General features: G+C 41.9%; 1 protein-coding gene across 1 annotated transcript in view; it reads left to right on the plus strand.

Moving 5' to 3' along the window:
* The window catches only part of TSHZ3 (teashirt zinc finger homeobox 3), a 65624-nt gene extending 47166 nt beyond the window's left edge, over positions 1–18458 (plus strand). The window contains exon 2 of the mRNA XM_050979008.1: positions 13566–18458. Coding sequence (XP_050834965.1) covers positions 13566–16765 — 3200 coding nt within the window. The 3' untranslated portion in view covers positions 16766–18458. The remainder of the gene's footprint in view (positions 1–13565) is intronic.
* Positions 18459–19175: the final 717 nt, after the last annotated feature.

Raw genomic sequence — 19175 nt, forward strand, 5'->3', positions numbered from 1 at the left:
GGGTTCAGGTGTGTCCAGTGCCCAGCACGGCACAGGGACTGGTGCTGCTGGGTTTGCCAAGCTGGCAGGGCCAAAGAGCTGGCTGTACCTTCCTCAGGTCTGGGAGGGCAGGACAGGAGGGCTGGCTGGTGCCTTCCCAGCTTTCCAGCACCGCGGGTGTGCCCGTGGCTGGGTGTGAGTGGCACTCCTGACAGGCTGAGCTGATCTCACCTACGTGCTGGGTTAGTGCAGAACTCACCCTTGTCCTTGACTGAAGGGGGAGTGACAAGTGAGGCCCCTTACCTGCATGGTCTGAATCAGGACAGGACCTCACCCAGACCCTGACCTTTCTGCCAGTTCTACTTAGTGGTGTTTTTGTCTGAAAATCTGTAGCTCTTCAGAAGCATTGGGAGGATCAGGGCTCTGCTCCCCTTTTTACAAACTGAGTTTAGGTATGTGTGTGTGACAAAAGTGGTGGAAAAACCATAAATTGATCCTGCAAGTCGTGATCGGGGCTTATTTTCCTTATTTTTCTCTAAGCCCAGATAAATTCCTCCTGAAAGGCAGCTCGTGCATCCTCTCTGACCATTTTCATGCATGTTTACTGTTTTACACATCAAACAGGGTTATGTGTGCTTTTTTAGTAACGCCTGCTGAAGCATGGAAAGGATCAACATTTCATTTTCATTACATTTCATTTATTTCTCTATTTTGGAGGAAGGGTTCCATGAAGTATAAGACAGAAATAACTGAAACAAGTTTCTCCAGCAGGTGAAAGGCATTGGTAGCTAATGTGTCTCCTCCTAAAGCGGCTGAATTGCAAGTCAGAATCAGAGATTTAGAAAAAAATGTCTGCTTGATAATGTCCTTTGCCATGACAAAGTACAGTCACAGGAGTAGTAGAAGGCTAAAAGAATGGCCAAAGACAGATCATCAGTTTGCCTTTAGTTTGAGACTCCTGCAAAGCTGTTACTTGAGAATACCTGCACTGAATACAGGAACACGGGGATTGCCATTTTACATGTATATTTAGTCTTTGGTTATATTCTTTCAAATGTTATGTAGCTGTAATAGCATGAAATAGAAACCCATCCCTGATACAGAGAGAGATATTACATCATTCCTGTTACAATGCTCTGCTGCAAAAGGACTTTTAAAGGATTTCTAATGATAATGAAAATATTCTGATACAGCATTAAGGATTTCACTGCTGAAATGTGTTTAATGTAAATATGCTGTCAGATACCCTTCAAGTAATTGACAAGAGCAGATGATTAGCAGTGTTCTCAATAGTGTTTTTGCATAATCTTACATTTTGACAGAACTCTTCAGCTGCTTTTTATTGTCAGTGCTCTGCAATCAGTAATACTTTTTCCTTGACATTTACTTTGTCATTATAAATCTTGTAAGTGGTCATTTAACTTGTTCAGTATGCATGTAAGAATATCATTACCAACACGTTTGAAAAACGTCTTCCTGTTGAGGAACTATTGTGAAAGTAAACTTAAAAACCCCTAAATGAAGTAGGTTGATGAGTGAAATAAATACCTGTCTGTGAGCATTTTCATGCACATTTCAAGGATGATTTTAAAATGTCTCTCTTACTGAGCATTCACTCTTAAGTCATCAGATTCAATGTGCTTGTTGGATTTTTTAATCTGTTACTTTTTAATTTTAATACTATTGTTCAGTTATGATCATTTACATCTGACTGACCAAAATTAAACTCTTATGATCCATAAGCATTCATAATTACATACTGCATGTAACATTAATAGTCAATATAATAAACCTTCATCTTTATTGAAGCATCTCTTGTTTCTACAGCAGTTCTTTAATCTATCTCAATAGATTTCTAGTGTACAGCTCATATAGATTTGGTCAGTGACAAGGGTTAGAGTAGTCTTGTAGAACATTTACTTGTAGCTGTGAAAAGCCCACATTCATCAGAGGATTAGGTCGATCAGATTGTACCAGGATCAATGGAAGGACTGTGTGATCCCTCTTAGGCTGTAATGTGTTCACCTTCTTTGGAGAGAATTCACATACACACACGTTTCTCTGTCTTAAAGCCATTTATCTCAGAATGTCAAATTGCAATAATTAACCATTATTGATCTTAAATTCAATTAACTTCATTAACACAGGTCATGATGAGGGTGCTGGTAAGGGAAAGGCTCTTGACAAGTGTCTTTTCTTATATGACATTGAATGTTCACAATCATGGCTATAAACTATTCATACTGTGCCACAGGAACATCTTTTAAAAATGACAGGAGTTTGGTTGGTGGCTCTGAAGCGACATTTTAATCCCCTCCCCCTCGTCTCCTAGTTCTCAGGGTTTTCCAGCAAATTTTCTATTCAGGAATCAGTGAACCATTTGTTTCTAGCACATTATCCTAGTGTGGCACTATAGCAAGCCCCACCTATTCAAATACCCTTCTGTTCAATAGGTACTGGTAGATAGAGACTCATTTGCAGCAGTGTACATTGGTATAGTTAGCAAATGAGTGAAATGAATATTCAGTGCTTCTTTTTGCTCCACATACAAAAAAAAGAAAAAAGAAAAAGCTGGGGCCATCTTGTAGAGGTAATCCTGAGAATCTCTGCTTGTTTCAAGTCCTAAGATTCATATTGCAGTCAATAGTTGTTTTTCTTAAATGAGGGCTGAATAGCAACTGTGAAAGGACACAAAGCTTTGTTGGCCCACACTGAGCTCCTTTCTTAATAGAGGAACTTCATTATAAGCACAAGTTCACAATAGCTGAAATTGTGATTGAAATCATTTGGATTTCTACTATACCATTCATACAGATGTATAGAGTTTATTGTAAGGAGGCACTGCAGCCAAAATAGCTATTGAAGCTACTGTAGAAAGGGCTTCAATGGGAGATGCAAGTCTGCAACAAAATGAAGGATCAGGCTGGAGGTCTTTTGGTACGTTCTGAATGTCTTAAGTAGGCATGATTATTTACAAATAAACCACCAAGTAGAGTGACTCACTGTAATGTACTGAAGCGTTTTAGGTGAAAACTTGATTTTTAAAAATTTCGCAGCGAAGATGGCAGCTCCAGAGATGTGTGTGCATGATTAGTACAGCTAAACACAAATACAGCACCAGATTCTAGTTACTGTAAAGCTTGTAAGATGTGGGCAAATTAGGAGCAACCAAATATGTGGGAAGATTACAGAAAGTAAGGTGCAAGATTTTTTCTTGGTGTAAAAAAACCTCTAAACTATAACAGAAAACTGAGAAATGTGCATAAAGAGAAATGACAACATCAGTTTTGTTCAGCAACAGATTTCTGTGACAATTAAATGGTCATTTTGTCACTACATTTGCCATTTCCACTCCACTATACAAAGAATTTACTGAGAAGAGGCAGGGCAGAAGCAGAATGGTTTGATTACTGCATTTGAAGAAACTGAAGTTCCCTCACAACATCTGTTTGCTCAGTGAAGGATTATAATAATTACAAGCTATTAGAGCCATATTGAGAACTTCTATGCTCATGGCTGCTTATCCCAGAGTTGGCTGTGAATCTTGTATTAGTTTGTGGAATGCCCTGTGTGCTTTACAGTGATTAAAAGATGCCACCCAAATGTCTGGTATCAAGCAGAGATTGTGTCACTCTGTATTTTGGTACCAATTCATACAGAGAATTTGGCTTCATCTTGCCAGGATGTTGACTGTGACTTTTAACTAAAAAAGAAAACAACCCCCAAAACAAACAATTTTTTTTTTCTTTGAATGTTCTGGTAAATATTTTTGTCCATTTGAGGAAATAGCAATTCTTTGCTTAGAAAAATTCTACAGAGTCCAAAGAATAATTAGGGTCAAGTGTAACATGAAGCTTTTTTCTCTGCTGCTGAACTGCTATTTCACTGACTCCCACTGTCATGTGTGCTTGCATGGAGTGGGACTCTCTAGCAAGTCTGTAGTACTTCACACCAAGCAACTGCCTTGGAAACCAAGGAAAAGCCACTCTTGTCTAACTTAAGAGTGGATTACATTTATTCATGTTGAATAATTTATACAGCAAATATAGGTGGGGGTTTTTCCTGTTAGTAATGCGCTTGGTCATTGAATTTATGATGTTTATGTGAAATTTTTGCAGCTCTGGGGCTGCTGGTGAGCTGATACTTCACCCTCCTGTGCTTGTTTCCCTGATCCCTGGTGGTGTTTCCCCTTTGTGACCCTTGACTGCCCCATGGACAGTGAGGAACTTCTTGCTCCTTGGAATGGGGTTCATTTGTAATTTTGGTGCAGTTGGAGGAAGAGCAGCCTTTCCCAGGGAAGGTAGAGGGGTGGGGATGGCAGGAAGAGGAGGGTAGTACGGGGATATTGATAAAATGGGATCACCAAACCCTGGACTGAATCTAACAGAGGAGCAGTTGAGAATTCCCACTGGGTGCTCCCAGGCTCTGTTGCTCATTTGCCTACTTGGTCTGGTTCTAGTGGTGCTTGTGAAAGGCTGGTTTTATGGTGGCAGGGAGGCCAAGAAGGTTTTTTTTCTCCTTTTTCAGCAGGATCAGCCAGAAATACCAGGCATATGCCCATAGGAGCTGTTCAAATCTCTTCTCCCCCAGAGTGCAAAGGGGAAAGGAGATGAATTCCACAAAATACCATAGCAAGGAAGGTCCTTCTGTCATTGTGACAGTCCACAACCTTTCTCTGCCTTTGCACTGGATTACTGTCAACCCTGCCTTGCTTCTGGTAACAGCTATAGGCACACACAGTGGAACATCAACAGTTCCCCAGCTGTGGTGCTTTAGGCAGCCAGTTGTATTGTGTGTGTGAGAGACTGCAAATTTAGGTTAAACCCCCTAAAAATCTGTTCTTCTTGGACAGAAATGCTCTGAACTCTTGTTCTTGTGAAGTTTCTCATGATCATGTCATTCACTCCTGGCTGTACAAGAATGAGACCTGAAGAAAGTCTAGAGAAATCAATACAATTTTGTTCATTAAGAGAAACTTGGACCTTGGTTCTCAACCAAAGCTTTTAATGTTTGGATCCCTTCTTGTCAAAAAGCTCTTGTAGAGGTGGCAGGTGAGCTGTTCAAGCAAGGCAGATTTCAGACTAATTCTTGTGCAACCCTACCCATAGAAGGGCACACTGCAGTGTGCTGGGATCAGGTGCTCCTCTCCACTTCAGGGAACACTGGTGCTGTGTTTCAAGGGTGAGTAATTTGAGCAGGTTTTAGAAAAACCCTGCCAAGCACATTGAATTCAGGGAGTTTAGGCCCCCGGGAGAAATCAAGGCAGGGTGCAGTTTTGGAGGAGGGAATCATGATCCATCATGTTCCATCTCCAGCACAGAGTGGGTGTCACAGTGTACCTGAGTCCTGCTGAGTGCTGGGAGCAGAGAGCTCTTCACAGGAGAGTTGTGACAATACTTCAGAGACCTCCCCTATTTCCCCCACTGTGAAGGGAAGTTTGCTGGCAGCCTGCAGGTTCAGCATCCACTGGATCCCAGCAGCTTGGCTGTAACCACAGGCTCTGGGTTGTGCTGAGTACCTGCACCTGTGGGCATTTCACTGGGTGAAATAATTGTTTCAGCTGAAAACTGGCAATTATTTTCAATTATACACATATATTGTATTCACATAGACACACTGTGAGGGAACATAGGAACAGAACAAACTTAAGTTATCTTCCCATGTTTTGTGTAAATAGCTGAATTATATTTATTTACCCACAGGAGTGACAGGCTCCTTCACTTGTCTTCTTGTCTAACACCAGACAATTAATTTTTTAACTTCCTTCCAGGTTTTCAGTTGTAAACTGTGCATAAGAATGTTTCTTCCACAGGGCTGATGTGAAAAATAAAGCACTCATTGAAGCTCTTGAACACCTCAGTTAAGTGATGCTGTCCAATAGTTCCAAGTTGTTTCTAAGCCATCATTTTATAGTAGGGCAGACTGTTTTTTCAGGTCTATATTCAGTGAAGGAGATAATACATAAATGTGAGGTTTTCACTTGGTCATTTAGGAAACATCTAAATAGTGTTTGCTTTCAGAAAAAAAGAATGCCTCCCTTATCAGAATTCATAGCAGTTTTGGAATGTTTTCTCCATTTGTGAGTGGTCTGTATGACACATTTCTTGTGGCTCTGTAAAGCCTAAAGTGAACGGGAGACCTGAGTCCTGTACTTCCTTTAAACTGCACAGAACCCAGGGGAGTTTGGAATACAGTGACACGAGGAAAAGGTGCCTGATGTAAAATTGCTTTGCTCTGTGCTTAGATGGCCCACACTGTAATGACACATAAACTAATTCCTTGTTATCATCTCTTTGCTGTGTGTCCTTGTCCATGTAATTCCCATCTCTTAGCACTTACAGTTGATTTGGCCTCTCTGAAGTCTTTCCAAATGTAATACCAGTCCAGGATGCTGAATCAGAGCAGCTGGCTAGCTTCCTCTGGCCTATTTTGGAGCTCTCTGTGGCAGACAGCTGCAGTATTTTCATAAAGGAACAAACAAAATACACTTCAAAGTTTGTAGTGCCTAATGACAGCCACCCATCCGATCGACATCCTATGTCGTGTCCATCCACACCACTTCCCAGTGATACTCTCAATGGCATGAAAAGGCTGCAGATTTATCAACATACAAAAAATCCAGCTAAACAAGCATTAATCATGCACATCACATCGAATTAACATGTTCAAAATTAATATTCTTGACCTTGCCAGTGGGCAGAATAATCCGTCTTGCAGTGGGCTCGCGCTCCGGTGCGAGGTACCGGGGACTTGAGCCGACGTGAGAGGGAAGTGCTGACCTCTTCACTTGGAAATAACATTTCTCTCCCATAATAGACAGTCTTGCCTCTATGAAACAGCACCTTTGACCTTTCTAACAGGAATAATGTCCCTGTCAAGGTGCTGGGTAATCAGTATTGCCATGCCCGTTTAGAGACTGTTGTCGTTTGCCACTCTTGTAAACAGGGCAGTCACTCCTGCCTCCCATCCTGACTGCCTAATGAGGAGTATGTGAACATCTCTGCCAAGGAGAGTCTCAAATACAATTTCAGTTACATGGGAATTAACAGTTAGTCTCAGTATAGAAATAGCTCATGTTGTGGGTGAAATGTTTGCCTTTCTTGCTGTGAGTGGAAGGCCTGTGGAGTGGGAGTTTTCTAACAGACTAATATAACTCTTTTATATGCCTTCATTTGCATTAGGTCTTTGATTGACTCCATCCACCGAGCTGGTTTTCTCTTGCCTCTGCTCATTAATTTTGTGAATAAGGTTCATTGGCACAGTCAGATCATCTCCATGCTGCTGTTCCTCTGTTGGCTTTCTCTGCACTGGTGTTGGGACTCAGCTGCCTCTAAACTCCAAATGGTCCCACCAAAACTGGGAACTCCGAGGTTTTTTTAAAGATTACTTAAACATTTAAAAATATTCTGTTAATTTCTCAGGTGGCTGGTGTCTGATTTAAAACAGAATGGGACAAGTATTTAGGAAAAGGCTGTGCACTGCCAGCAGCAGGGGCAGTGACAGGAGCCGCCTCTGGTGCAGTGCCATGGAATGGGGAGTGAGGGTCAGGGTACAGAGGGGCTTTCTCTGGCAGAATCCTACTCACTGCTCCACTTTGTAACCTAATATGATCCTTTTCCCCTCTTTCTTTTTTACTGGGAATATAATATTGATCCTGTAAGCACTAAGATCATTTCTGCTCCTGATCCCATTCTGGAGGGTTTTTTTATTTTTCAAGTGTGAAATGTAGATGGGCTCAGGTTCTTTAAGGATTGAGAAGTTTCTTTTCCCAATGAACTTAAAATTAAATGCTTTGGAAGATGACTCTTAGTATTAATTGATGATTTTGAATGATGCATAACAAAGATGATCTAATTTTTTTTTTCATAGACAGCCATTTGGTTCAAGCAAAAATACTTCCAAGAAACTGAGTGGTTTTGATAAACTTTTGTAGCTGAGTGTTTTTCATGTGAGAAGAATATTGGAATGTTTTGTTCCTTTTCAAGCAAACAGCATATACACTAGTTTAAATATACCCCCAGTGAGCTAATTAAAACAAAAGAAAAATTTTTGGCAAGAAAAAACCATAATTAAAACAAGAGATTTCAGAAGTATTGAAATGAAATATTTGGATACATCCAAGCCAAAATATATGGTTTCAGCAGTATTTTTCAGGAAATTTTGTGCATATAATTGGGTTTTGGAGAACAGTAAAATACACCTTTAGTGCTGTGGTCTTGTATTTCCAAACAGTCTCAAGGAGGTGTGTGTCCAGCCACTCACTGGGGGGTGTTGCCATGGAGGGGATGGCAAACCTGGAGAAAAGGAGACTCAGGGATGACCTTATCACTTTCTGCAGCTCCTGAAAGGTGCCTGTGCTCAGCTGGGGCTGGGCTCTTTCTCCAGGCAGCACTGACAGAACCAGAGCTCACAGCCTCAAGCTGCACCAAGGGAAATACAGGTTGGATAGCAGGAAAAAGTTTTTTACTGAAAGAGTGATGAAGTTCTGGAATGTTCTGCCTGGGTAGATGGTGGAGTCCCCATCCCTGGGTGTGTTTAACAAAGCCTGGATGTGGCACTGGGTGCCAGGGTTTAGTTGAGGTATTGGGGCTGGGTTGGACTCTTAAAGGTCTCTTCCATCCCAGTGATTCTGTGAATTCTGTGGCAAGCACACAGTGTTTTTGCTGGTCCAGCTGAAGAGCAGCTCTGGCAGTCAGGGTGGAGGTGCAGCTGTGGTGCTGGTGAGCCCAGGACAGCAGCAGGCACAGCCTGGTGAGCCCAGGACAGCAGCAGGTACAGCCTGGTGAGCCCAGGACAGCAGCAGGTACAGCCTGGTGAGCCCAGGACAGCAGCAGGCACAGCCTGGTGAGCCCAGCACATCAGCAGGCACAGCTTGTTGAGCCCAGGACAGCAGCAGGTACAGCCTGGTGAGCCCAGAACACCAGCAGGCACAGCCTGGTGAGCCCAGGACAGCAGCAGGCACAGCCTGGTGAGCCCAGGACATCAGCAGGCACAGCCTGGTGAGCCCAGCACATCAGCAGGCACAGCTTGGTGAGCCCAGGACAGCAGCAGGTACAGCCTGGTGAGCCCAGGACATCAGCAGGCACAGCCTGGTGAGCCCAGCACTCCAGCAGGCACAGCCTGGTGAGCCCAGCACTCCAGCAGGCACAGCCTGGTGAGCCCAGCACTCCAGCAGGCACACCTTGGTGAGCCCAGGACATCAGCAGGCACAGCCTGGTGAGCCCAGGACATCAGCAGGCACAGCCTGGTGAGCCCAGCACTCCAGCAGGCACAGCCTGGTGAGCCCAGCACACCAGCAGGCACAGCCTGGTGAGCCCAGGACAGCAGCAGGCACACCTTGGTGAGCCCAGGACAGCAGCAGGCACAGCCTGGTGAGCCCAGCACTCCAGCAGGCACAGCCTGGTGAGCCCAGGACAGCAGCAGGCACAGCCTGGTGAGCCCAGCACTCCAGCAGGCACAGCCTGGTGAGCCCAGGACAGCAGCAGGCACAGCCTGGTGAGCCCAGGACAGCAGCAGGCACAGCTGCTCTGGCTCCATGGGGGCTTCCTGATCCTCTGGAGACACTGTGGAGAGGCTGCTGGTGCTTCTGCTCCCGTGCAGCAGATCCCTGGTGCCTGTGCAGAGCCAGGTATATGAGTTTATTACTGTCTATGCAATATGTAGATCATTTTGGACAGTGATGGATCACAGTTTATTTCCACTGGCAAAGAAATGATCCATAGCTCAGTTATGAAGGTAATTCCCTCCTGTGTGGAAATGAATTGCATTATACCACAGCTTACTGTTATATATTGGTATCAAATGTGTTAATTTCATTGTTACCTAGCACTTCAGTTAATAATTACAGCAAATATTAATGAGGGAACTGTCTCTTCTCAACCTCTCCATGGCTGTACCTGCAAGATGTTTCTGAACCCCTTTGATATCCTCTTCTCTAGAAACTTGAGTGCCACGCCAGGCAACAGCTTTCCACTCTTTGTCAAATACTGTGTCACAGTGACACCACTGCTCAATTTACAGGCAATTTCCTGTGGGTTATGGTGCCCTGTGAGAGGTAAACTAAACACTTTTTTGAGAACTGTGATTTTTTTGTCCTTTTTCTCTGGAAAAACAAAACCCAGAACTGCCTAATTTCTTTCATTTCCACTTTTATTAACTTCTGCCACTAGAATTGCCTTTAGAGTTGTTTCTTTTCCCCTCAGACTGGGCTGTTGAGGCATTGAAGAACAGTTTTACAGATGTCCTGCTGTTCAAACATTTATTCTACATTTGAAAAATATCTAAGAGTCTTTTTCTTTTTGGGTTTTTTTTTACGTAATAGGGTAATGGCTAAGTAGGGATGAGCTGGTGACAGTGCTTCTTATAAACAGTCTGTCCTCCAGGCAGTGAATCACAGTGGAAAACCCTTTTACCATCTCCTCCTGATTTTATTCTCTCCTTTCACAGCCTCTTTGCTTTTCCTGCAGGTACTTCACCAAATAAGAAATTTCTTTGCTGTGGGCCTCCCTGTCCTTATTTCTGGTGCAGTGAGGCTGTTGCCTTCATCTGGGCTCATACTGACCATTTCTTGCCCTGAGCAAGGTGTGGAGAGGCAGGGACCCTTCCACCAGACCAGGTTCCATCCCTCCTCTTCTCTGTGCAGGGGAAGGAGCAGCAGGAGCCTTTGGAGCTGTCCCTTTTTCCAAGTTGCAGATTGCTGGGTTAAATTCCACACTGTCGTTTGTGCCTCATTTCCTGCATTTCTGGATCAAAGACTGATGTCACAAGTTGGCTTCACAACTTGAGCTCGGGAAGGGGAACAGCTATAGAGGAGGCAGCTCCTGGTTAACACGCAAATATGCTTGATAGTTGGTGAAAAGGGCAAAGAAAGCATGAAAGGTAAATAGATTTACATTTAAATGAGCCGCATGCTGGAGGTTTTCCCTAATGTAAAAGTCACTCTCTAAAAAAGCTGTGAATGTGACAAGTCTTTCAGTTCAAACAAAATTCATAAGACTTCAGCTGTAAGAGAAATAAAAATGTAAAGAATACCACACTAATTAGGGAGTTGGTTCTGTGCCCTCTGGTTGTGTTGGTGAGCAGTGGGTCCAAGGAGGGCTTTCCATGGTGTGCAGGGATGGAGCCCTTGGGTTTGGAATGGGATGTGCTGGTGGGGATGGGTGGCACACACTCAGGTGCTCAGCAGCCAGAGAAAACTACAGACAGGTACACTCAGAGAGCCTTGGAGTGGCACCCCAGCCTGCAGGTGTCTGTGAGGTCTCTTTAAGGCAGGTGGTGTGGTGAGAACTTGGGGTCTTCTTCTTTCCTTTTTTGTGAAAAGGAAATTATTATGCTGTTTCAAATCAGAGGCAAAGAAACAGGAGTTGTAAAAGAAAATCTGTTTCCACAAGGGTGGAGTAGGAAAAGGGTATTATATTTGCTTCCAAATCAAATGTTTCATGCCATGATTCCTTCCTTCCATCCTTCCTTATTCAGTGGGATTTGGTGTGGTTGAGAGAGAGGCAGTTAACAATCAGTTGTCTGCACATTATCAGTAGCTATCCAACATTTTTCAGCTTCAGAGAGTAATTTGAACTGCTTTGGTCTCCTGTGCTAAAGTTCTGAAAATCCACGTTTTTCAATTCTGTGTATTGGTTTTGTTGCAAGTTTTTGCAGGACAGAGCTGAACCTTATTTCAAGTTACTGCTAGGTCTTTGATATAAAGTAATAATACTTTTTTCCCCAAATATTTTGAAAAAGCATAAAATAGAGCAAAACAGCACAGCTCTATTTCATTAGAGTGGTATACTTGCTTCCAAAGTCTGATTTTTGTACCAGCACCTTTGAAGCACTGTATGATAAAATTTTTTAACATAATTCATTCAAACTCTGTGCTCACAAATTTCAAAAACAGGACTCCTGCTGCTTGAATTTTCTGCATTGAAATTATCTGAACTGAAATAATCGATCATTATTATGTGTTGCTCTTATGTGATATGTTTGTGCTTTCAAAGGTTTAACTTGTGTTCTGAGGATCACATTATAACTTTACATGCTTGGAGGAAGATTTGCTACCATTCATCCATGTGAAAGAACAGTGGTGAATATTTTGCTTTACCTAACTGAACGAAGAAATACTCCATGTGAAACTAAAAGCCTGATTTCATTGTCACTTTAACAGTTGTTTTGTCTCTTGTGGTTTTCTGATAACATTTAAACATATTTTCCCTGAAAGAAGTTTGCAAGGTTTAATACTCTGTGTGTGATACCTACTTTAGTGTTCTACACTTTTCAGTCTGTTGGTTAAAGTAGGGCTTTTTGGGGTGTAAACTGCTATTTTCTCTGCACTATTGCCTGAAGAACAAGCTATAGGTTGTTCAAGATACAAATACCCTACATTTTCCAGATGTGTTGCAGAGAAGGTCAAATGTCAGGTGTCTTTAACCACAGAGTGTACTGAAAATGTGACTTTTTTCAGTTTATAATTATCTTTGTGAGAGATTTTAAATTCCACTGAGGAGAGTCATATTCTATCTTTGCTTTCCTGCAAATTAATGCATTATATAGAAATAGATAATTTTGATTAGTTAATGATTCCTTTCTTTAATGTTTCCATAATTTTCTTGCATAAAGGAAAAACTTAGGTAGACTTAGCATATGTAAAACAGAAGCACCATAGAAAAAAAATGAATTGTTTACTGTCAGTTGCCAACTGTCCTATTCAAGAGGAGTATCTTAGATTTACATCACCAGTTGCATTACTTGAGGGGAAAAAAAGACAGGATCCCTGTTGGGTGTCCGTGTAGCTTATGCTGAGTAAATATTGACAAAGTAGTCTAAAGAGCAAACACTTTGACATTTGTAAGGTCCACTGGAAGGTCTTGTATATATTTATACAGCAAGAATGAGTGCAGCATACCAATTCCATTGAACTAGCTCCTGACATAATTCTGCATGGGCTTTCTTGTTGAGGAAGTTGTGTTCAAATGGGAATGGGACATTTGCTACACCCGTAAAGAATATCCTCAAATTGCCTTGAATGAGCTTTTTCCAAAGGTTTCATCACTTCCATTTAACCATCTCTTCTAAAGTATGACATGACTAATAATGATAACTTAAAAAACCCCAATTTTTAAAATTTATTTTAACTGGCAATTTTTTTACTTTGTAGAAATTCTTCATGTTTGTTGTGCTCTATATTTATTAAAGATTGAGTCTCAAAACTGTAATGAGCAAAAAATGCTTGCTTAATTTAAATTGTGAATCTGTCTGTTAAGAAATGCATTAGGGGTAGGAGAAGCATAAGACATATTAATTGACAGACAGGAACTGCTGTCTCTGAGGTTGATACAAGTAATTTATTACTTTAGAAATGAATGCCACCTCCAGAATGTGCTTCATTAATTTCAAATTTAGTTTTAATTTCAAGCTGTTGCCCCTTGAGAAGAATAAGGTGGCAAATTATGTTTGAAGAGCAGATTTTTTTTTCTTGCTCTGAAGAAACACTAAATTTTAACTGTTTAATTTTATAAATAAGTACACTTCTTTGGCTAAAGCAAAAGTATGATGAGCAGACACTAACTTGTATTTTCTTCTCTTCATAATAGCCTATGTTTCAGACGAACTAAAAGCAGCAGCGCTGGTGGAAGAAGATGTGGAACCTGATGAAAATGCAGTTGATGGGGAGCCTTCAGCAAAATATGCATGTCCAGAAAAAGACTTCAATAAGAACTGCCAAAGCTACCAAAACTCTCCAGCAGCTGAGTTCTCTAGCCATGAAATGGACAGTGAGTCCCACATCAGTGAGACGAGTGACCGCATGGCAGACTTTGAGAGCAGCTCCATTAAAAATGAGGAAGAGAGCAAGGAGGTTTCCATACCACTGGAAGACTCCACGGTGTCTGATAGTTTAGAACAAATGAAGGCCGTGTATAATAACTTCCTCTCCAATTCCTACTGGTCCAATCTCAATCTGAACCTTCACCAGCCAATTTCAGAAAAAAACAACGGTAGCAGCAGCAGTAGCAGCAGCAGCAGCAGCAGTTGTGGAAGCGGCAGCTTTGACTGGCACCAGACTGCAATGGCCAAAACACTGCAGCAAGTTTCTCAGAGCAGAATTCTGCCAGAGCCCAGCCTTTTTAGCACAGTCCAGCTGTACAGACAGAGCAGTAAGCTCTATGGCTCCATATTCACTGGAGCCAGTAAATTCCGCTGTAAAGACTGCAGTGCTGCCTACGATACTTTAGTAGAATTAACAGTGCACATGAATGAAACAGGACATTATCGAGATGACAACCACGAAACAGATAACAATAACCCCAAAAGATGGTCCAAACCTCGCAAACGTTCCTTGCTTGAAATGGAAGGGAAAGAGGATGCCCAGAAAGTGCTAAAGTGTATGTACTGTGGTCATTCATTTGAATCTCTTCAGGATTTGAGTGTTCATATGATCAAAACAAAACACTACCAAAAAGTGCCTCTGAAGGAACCTGTTACACCTGTAGCAGCAAAAATTATCCCAGCTACTAGAAAGAAAGCATCACTGGAGCTTGAGCTTCCAAGTTCTCCAGACTCCACGGCTGGGACACCAAAAGCCACAATGTCGGATAGTAACGATGCACTTCAGAAGAACTCCAATCCCTACATCACGCCAAATAACCGCTACGGTCACCAGAACGGGGCCAGCTACGCCTGGCACTTTGAGGCGAGGAAATCTCAAATTCTGAAGTGCATGGAGTGTGGAAGTTCGCATGACACCCTGCAGGAGCTCACGGCTCACATGATGGTGACGGGACATTTTATTAAAGTCACTAACTCCGCCATGAAAAAAGGGAAACCAATTATAGAAGCCCCAGCCACACCGACAATAACGTCCTTAGTAGATGAGAAGGTCCAGTCTGTGCCACTAGCTGCCACCACCTTTACATCTCCTTCCAACACACCTTCTAGTGTTTCCCCTAAATTAAATGTTGAGATCAAAAAAGAAGTAGATAAGGAAAGAGTCATTGCTGATGACAAAATGAAAGACAAAGAGAAGTCAAGCGAAGATGAGGAGAAGTATGATATCTCCTCAAAATACCATTACTTGACTGAAAATGACCTAGAAGAGAGCCCTAAGGGGGGATTAGATATATTGAAGTCTTTAGAAAACACGGTTACATCAGCTATAAACAAAGCCCAGAATGGCACACCGAGCTGGGGTGGCTACCCCAGCATTCATGCTGCCTACCAGCTGCCTAATATGATGAAGCTGTCGTTGGGCTCATCTGGGAAGAGCACGCCCTTAAAACCTATGTTTGGAAACAATGAACTAGTGTCACCAACTAAAAACCAGCCCTTAGTGTCTCCACCCAGCAGTCAGACCTCGCCTGTGCCAAAAACAAACTTCCATGCCATGGAGGAGTTGGTAAAGAAGGTCACTGAGAAGGTGGCTAAAGTGGAGGAGAAGATGAAGGAGCCCGAAGGAAAGCTCTCTCCACTGAAGCGTGCGACGCCTTCGCCGTGCAGCAGTGAAGTCAGCGAACCCCTGAAGATGGAGCCCCCCAGTGATGGTGGCTTTAAAAGCCAGCAGAACAGCCCAGTTCCTCAGAGAGATGGTTGCAAAGACAGCCCAACTGTAGAACCTGTGGAAAACGGGAAGGAGCCTGTGAAATCCATTGTAGGTTCTTTAAGTAGCAGCACAGCCATCATCACTGACCACCCTCCCGAACAGCCATTTGTAAATCCATTAAGCGCACTACAATCTGTCATGAACATTCACCTTGGCAAGGCAGCAAAGCCATCTTTGCCTGCTCTGGATCCAATGAGCATGCTTTTTAAAATGAGCAACAGTTTGGCAGAAAAGGCTGCAGTGGCCACCCCACCTCTACAGTCCAAAAAATCAGACCACTTAGACCGTTATTTTTATCATGTCAACAATGACCAACCCATAGATTTGACGAAAGGCAAGAGTGACAAAAGCTGCTCTTTGGGTTCAGCGCTTTTGTCATCCACATCGACATCTTCTGCATCTTCTTCATCTACAGTGACAACAGCAAAGACATCTGCAGTCGTGTCATTCATGTCAAACTCGCCGCTACGCGAGAATGCCTTGTCAGATATATCTGATATGCTGAAGAACCTGACAGAAAGTCACACATCAAAATCTTCCACACCTTCCAGCATATCTGAGAAATCTGACATTGATGGTACCACAATAGAGGAACCAGAAGAGAGTACACCAGCTCAGAAAAGGAAGGGACGTCAGTCTAACTGGAACCCTCAGCACTTGCTCATATTGCAGGCCCAGTTTGCAGCCAGCTTACGGCAGACTTCAGAGGGGAAATACATCATGTCAGACTTGAGCCCTCAAGAAAGAATGCACATTTCCAGGTTTACGGGACTCTCAATGACCACAATTAGCCACTGGCTGGCCAATGTGAAATACCAGCTCCGAAGGACGGGGGGAACTAAGTTCCTTAAAAATTTGGACACTGGGCACCCGGTGTTCTTTTGTAATGACTGTGCTTCACAGATCAGAACTCCTTCAACTTACATCAGTCATCTTGAATCGCATCTGGGTTTCAGGTTAAGAGACTTGTCCAAACTGTCCAGCGAACAGATTAACAATCAGATAGCACAAGCAAAGTCACCGTCTGAAAAACTGGTGACGTCCTCTCCAGAGGAAGATATCGGAACTTCTTATCAGTGCAAACTTTGTAACAGGACTTTTGCAAGCAAGCATGCTGTTAAACTTCATCTTAGTAAAACACATGGGAAGTCACCAGAGGACCATCTTCTGTATGTTTCGGAGTTAGAGAAGCAGTAGCATTTGCTTTTGATTAAAATAACTGTAATTTGCTTTGAGGAAAACTGTCAAAGACGCCTTAAAGCTACTGTTTAGTTCTTGGCACATGTTCTTATTTTAACTCCAGAGTCGCTCTGGGCTGAACTGTTTTGTATAACTGTACAGTGTTTAAATAGAGGTGCATAATCAGCTGTTGTTACTGGTAAAATATGAAGGTTAAAATGCAGTGGTAAGTGTTTGGAACTTTGTGTAAATTGGATTTAGTTGCTGTGCATCCCTCTGATGCATCAAGCTGCATGCATTAACAGACAGTTTAATTAAGCATTTATAACTAATTCTGGTGCACTTTTTCATGTGACCTAAGTGTGCTGGTATTTCTCACCCTATAATCTTTAGCCCTCTGAGTACTTTGAAGCACTTTTGCATTAATTTGGTAAAAATGTAAGGATAGGCTTTTTTTTTTTAGACCCTTACTAGCTTAGTTCTGATTACTAATATGAACCTCCATTTATGCAGAGGTGTCTCACACCTTGAAATTTAAAAATATAATTTTCACATTGAAACATAGATGTATATATTGTATAGATTTCAAAATCTCTTATGGAAAATGTGATTGTGGTTAATGCCATTTTCTTTTTTTTCAGCATTTTTAGCAGCAGCGGGGTTTGTACCTGATAAGACCCAGGTATAAACTGTAACCTATATATAGTGTATATTTCATTTTTTTTTTAGATCTAATGGTTTTTCCTTTAACAATAAAACATTGTAAATTATGTGATAAAAGATACCACAGATAACATTTATAGAGTATTCAGAAACATTATTCTCAAAGCAAAGTATGTTTTGCTTTGTTTTGCTATACAGTACATCTATATTAAGAGAGGTTCATGTTTAAATTATACATATTTATTAGTGTTGCAATCATTTGTTTGGTTTTTTTGCTTTTTTTTTTTTTTTTTTTTTTTTTTTTTTAAATTGTCTGAAGAAACAGAAGCCACGGACTGCATTCCTGGCATACATTCTAACTGTTTTGCACAACGTGACTTTTAAAGGTATTTATTAGTAAAAAAAAATAAAAATAAAATAAAAAGAGGAAATTCAAATAAACTCAGTGCTCAAAGGGTTAAATCTATTTGAAAAACTTGTACTGTATTTCCTAAACATTGATAAAGCCTTTAAAATGTTTGTACTGTAATACTTTGCTTAAAAAGTTATGAGGCATTCTGTGATATAACCTCTTTTACTTATTTATAAGCGCTCTTGGTTGTTATTTCCTATTGTAGAATGCCTTTTTATTTCAATTGGTAACTTTCTGTTTTGTTCTGCCTAATTATTCTCCCAAGATTCCATACTGCAGCTTTATCTTTAGGCATATGAAAGGTAACCCGTGGTTACCAGCACACTAAGTGATTCTGTTCGTCTCCATTTTTGGCAGTTAATTTGCAGAAGTAACTGACAGCTGACACCATATGAGAATCTATGTATAAAATATTGGCATGTAAACAGCACAGACACTGTAATGCACTCTGTGCCCTGTTTTGTTGTTGACAATGAAGCACCATTATATGACTCTTCATATAACCTTTTTTTCTACAGCAGCATTAAAATTGTCTTTTTGCTATAATTTTGTGTTGCGTTCACAATTATGTCTGAAATGTGCTACGACTAACGAGCACATTAAAATTAAATTGTATGCTATCTGTTTATGACTGAAGCTTGAGTAGGTTTCTTCATCTGCCAGGTGCTGGCAGTCAAAAGCTGCACATAAATCACTGGAGTTTTAGTGAACTTTAGCATTTAAAGAGCAGGGTAGCACTTATTCAAAGGCTGCATTAACAGAGTTTTTTTCCCCCCAGAAGAGATAAATGAGTGTTATAACTCCCTTTTAAGCATCAGGTAAGGCTGGCTGTGGAGAGGGGGGTTATTAGCAGTGCATGGCAAAGCAAATAGGTGTTTTGCTGTGAGCTCACACCCAGGCAGGCTCTGCTGCTCACTGCCTCAGACTCCTGAGTGCACTGAGCAGAGTCTGCACCCGAGGGTGTTCCACAGCCCAGAGAATCCTTTTGCACCTTCCCAGCATTTCCAAATGACAGGAGAAGGAACCTGAGACCAGTGACTCCAACTTTGTGGTTTTGAAGTGAGTCCTCTTCTGGCCCTGCCTGCTGCAGGTAGAGAGGGGGAGAGGAGGTGAATAAACACAGCCAAAGAAAAGCAAACAATCTGGAGCATTTATGTGATAATGACAGACTTCTGCTGGTGTTGACAGGTCATCCTGTCATAACCTCTGAAAACAGTTTGCATCCCCAAACACCTATATTGCTATGCATGTAAGTGATGCCTTTTGCCAGTCAGGTGAATTCTGAGTCCAGAGATGGTTACAGGGGAACCAAATCCACCACTGCAGCACTTCAGCATCCTGAGTGAGAACTGC

This window comes from Serinus canaria, chromosome 11, assembly GCF_022539315.1.
Source record: "Serinus canaria isolate serCan28SL12 chromosome 11, serCan2020, whole genome shotgun sequence".
NCBI lineage: Eukaryota > Metazoa > Chordata > Aves > Passeriformes > Fringillidae > Serinus > Serinus canaria.